Source organism: Chionomys nivalis, chromosome 26 (genome assembly GCF_950005125.1).
Source record: "Chionomys nivalis chromosome 26, mChiNiv1.1, whole genome shotgun sequence".
NCBI lineage: Eukaryota > Metazoa > Chordata > Mammalia > Rodentia > Cricetidae > Chionomys > Chionomys nivalis.
This window is the reverse complement of record NC_080111.1, coordinates 21,054,223-21,057,000: the sequence shown is the minus strand read 5'-3', so window position 1 is coordinate 21,057,000 and position 2,778 is coordinate 21,054,223. Positions and strand designations below refer to the sequence as shown.

The window sequence follows — 2,778 nt, the reverse complement described above, 5'->3', positions numbered from 1 at the left end:
TTTGTGGAAAACAATTAAATAATTCATGGTACAAAAATACTGAATTAACAGAAGCCTTGGTTTTCCAGGTATGTGTTGCAGGAGCTTCATTGGAACATCTTTTCTCACAGGCTTTATCAGTGTGTGGAGATTGACGGGCATGTACGAGTAGCTGCTGGGCAAACCCAAGGACCTTCATTTGAATCCCCAGAACTCAAATAAATAGTTCTATTATTTTATGTGAATGCCTGTATCTATAGCATTGTATGGTGAAGACAGAAGGATCTGGAGAACAATCGGTCCAGCCAATCTAGCCAAAATGAGCTTTAGATTTGGTAAGAGACCCTATTTCCACACAAGAAAGTAAAGAGTTTGAGCAATATACCCACTGCCCTGCTCTAGACTCTGCATTTGTATGTTTATGTAAACATCCCTATGCATCTACTACAATTAAAACTACACACACACATACACACATACACCCCGACACACATGGGGCTAAGGTTTTAATTAATTAATTAAGGTTTAATTTTTCTGTTTTATTCCTTTTTCCCCAACATTCAAACACACTATTTTTATTGGTTATTTGGGAGCTTTACTGTCGTGGACCAGCCTCTACAAAAATACCACTTTCCAGGGTAGGGGGTGGGGGATTTAAATATTAGTAAAGAATACGAAGATGTGAAAATAATAAAATGAAAAGATATAGAAAGGTACAGGGAGAGAGTTCCAGTGAACTGGTGTCTAACTTTCTAATTGCTTACCGTACCCATGATCCCAAGAGGTTAGACAAAAAACTGCTTTAACATGATACAGGAAAAGGAATAGACCAGTTGAAGGTAGCAGGCTACATTCTTAGTTAAACCTTCTGTTGCTAGAAGTCACTCTCATACCCTACACCAAAAAACAGTCTGTAGCCAAGCCACTCCCTGGGTGGAATCCATGTTATCTCCTTAAAGAAACTGGAACCTTAGTTGTTTGAGGTAGAAATGTACCTGTTCCTGAAACACAAGGTCTGGTTATTAGCCACACCTGTTGACAATAACCTTGAGAGAGCAGAACTCTCTGGTCCAAATCTAGGTGGGACCTGTGTTTGAGATAGAAACACAGCAACTTTGAAGGGAAAGAGGTAAGTTCCAACTCTCTGACCTTTGACCAATGTGGAAATAGGCTCCCATTTTTTGGGCGTCCACATTTCACATAATGCCTCCTGATCACATTGAGGTCCACCTTCCTTTATGACCTCAACCAAAGAAAAAGAAAGGAAGAAAAGGAAGGAAGGAAGGAAGGAAGGAAGGAAGGAAGGAAGGAAAGAAAGAAAGAAAGAAAGAAAGAAAGAAAGAAAGAAAGAAAGAAAGAAAGAAAGAAAGAAAGAGTCCTCTCTCCGCCTGATCGCCACCGCCATCATGGGCACGAGTCACGTGCAGCCCATCAAGCTCGCTAGGGTAACCAAAGTGCTGGGCAGGACCGGTTCGCAGGGACAGTGCACGCAGGTGCATGTGGAATTTATGGATGACACCAGCCGCTCCATCATCCGAAACATCAAATGTCCCGTTCGAGAGGGAGATGTGCTCACCCTATTGGAGTCAGAAAGAGAAGCTCGGAGGTTGTGCTGACTGAGGTCCTGAGTATCCACCACTTGGCCCATGATGACCTGTGACTATTAAATAAAACATTTGTATTGTTTTTTTTAAAAAAAGAAAGAAATAGTCTAATTTCTATTGCCCATATTTTCACTAGAGCATGGTCAAATTCCCAGTGGCCAGCCCCCTAAAGAAAATTGAGTCCTTCCCCTCCCCTATACCTGACAGAAGCTATCAACTGTGAAAAGCTACTCTTCAGCATCCTTATCACAATTTTAAGAATTTTCTTCAATGGTTTCTTCTCTAGACTGTCTTTTGGGGGGGGTAGTAGGGTTGGGGAGAGAGGTTCTCACAGAAGTCTTTTATGTCTCTCATTCTCAACTGTGAGTCTGCCGTCATGAATACCACTGCAAAAAAAAAAAAAAAAGCTTTTTGTTCTTCACAATCAGTGACAGCACAGATCATGGACTCCAAATGGCTTCTGGAGGCAATACAGATCACAGACATCAACATAGCCGTCTGCAATAACACAGACCACAGACAACACCATGCGTTCAGGCAGCAGAAAATACCACAAACAACAGCACAGCCTCTGTAGTAACAATGACCATGGGCATCCAAATGGTCCCTAGTAACAACACAGCTCAAGGACTTCAAGATGGTTTTGGGAGGTAGCAGAGACTACCGCAGGCAGCCACATGGCCTTCCGTGGTAACATGGGCCCCAGACATCCATACAACACCCTTGAGACAGCAGGACCACAGGCACCAATAAGGCCCTAGGCAGAAGTCAGACCTCGAACCTCAACATGGCCTCAGGAAGCAGCACAGGCCACGTACAACATGGCCCCAGGTGGCAACATGAACCATGGCCATCCACACACCCTCCTGAAGTAGCACAGACAACTAACATTCAACTGGTCTCCATTGGCAGCACAGGACACGGACATCAACATGACTTCTGGCAGCACACAGAAAACAGACATCCTTGTGGATCTTGAGCATCAACACAGCCTGGGGTGGCATCATGGACCACAGACACGGGTACCACCCCGGTTGTAGCACGGATCGCATGGACCAACAAGGCTTCCAGGAGCAGCAAGTTTTCTGGAGGTCTTTTGAGTAGTACCAATCCAGAAAATAAACTGTTCTCCATCTTGAATATCCTTTTTTTGCTCAGAGCCAAGGTAATCATTCTGCTGGGCAACATGATCAGG

General features: G+C 43.8%; 1 protein-coding gene across 1 annotated transcript; it reads left to right on the top strand.

Moving 5' to 3' along the window:
* Positions 1-1,385: 1,385 nt before the first annotated feature.
* Positions 1,386-1,595, top strand: LOC130866769 (40S ribosomal protein S28-like). The gene has a single exon (XM_057758344.1). It carries the CDS (start codon positions 1,386-1,388, stop codon positions 1,593-1,595), a length of 210 nt encoding a protein of 69 aa, XP_057614327.1.
* The last annotated feature ends 1,183 nt before the right edge of the window (positions 1,596-2,778 follow it).

Excerpts from the sequence above, each read along its gene's own strand:
- LOC130866769 (XM_057758344.1), top strand. The coding sequence starts at position 1,386 with ATGGGCACGAGTCACGTGCAGCCCATCAAGCTCGCTAGGGTAACCAAA.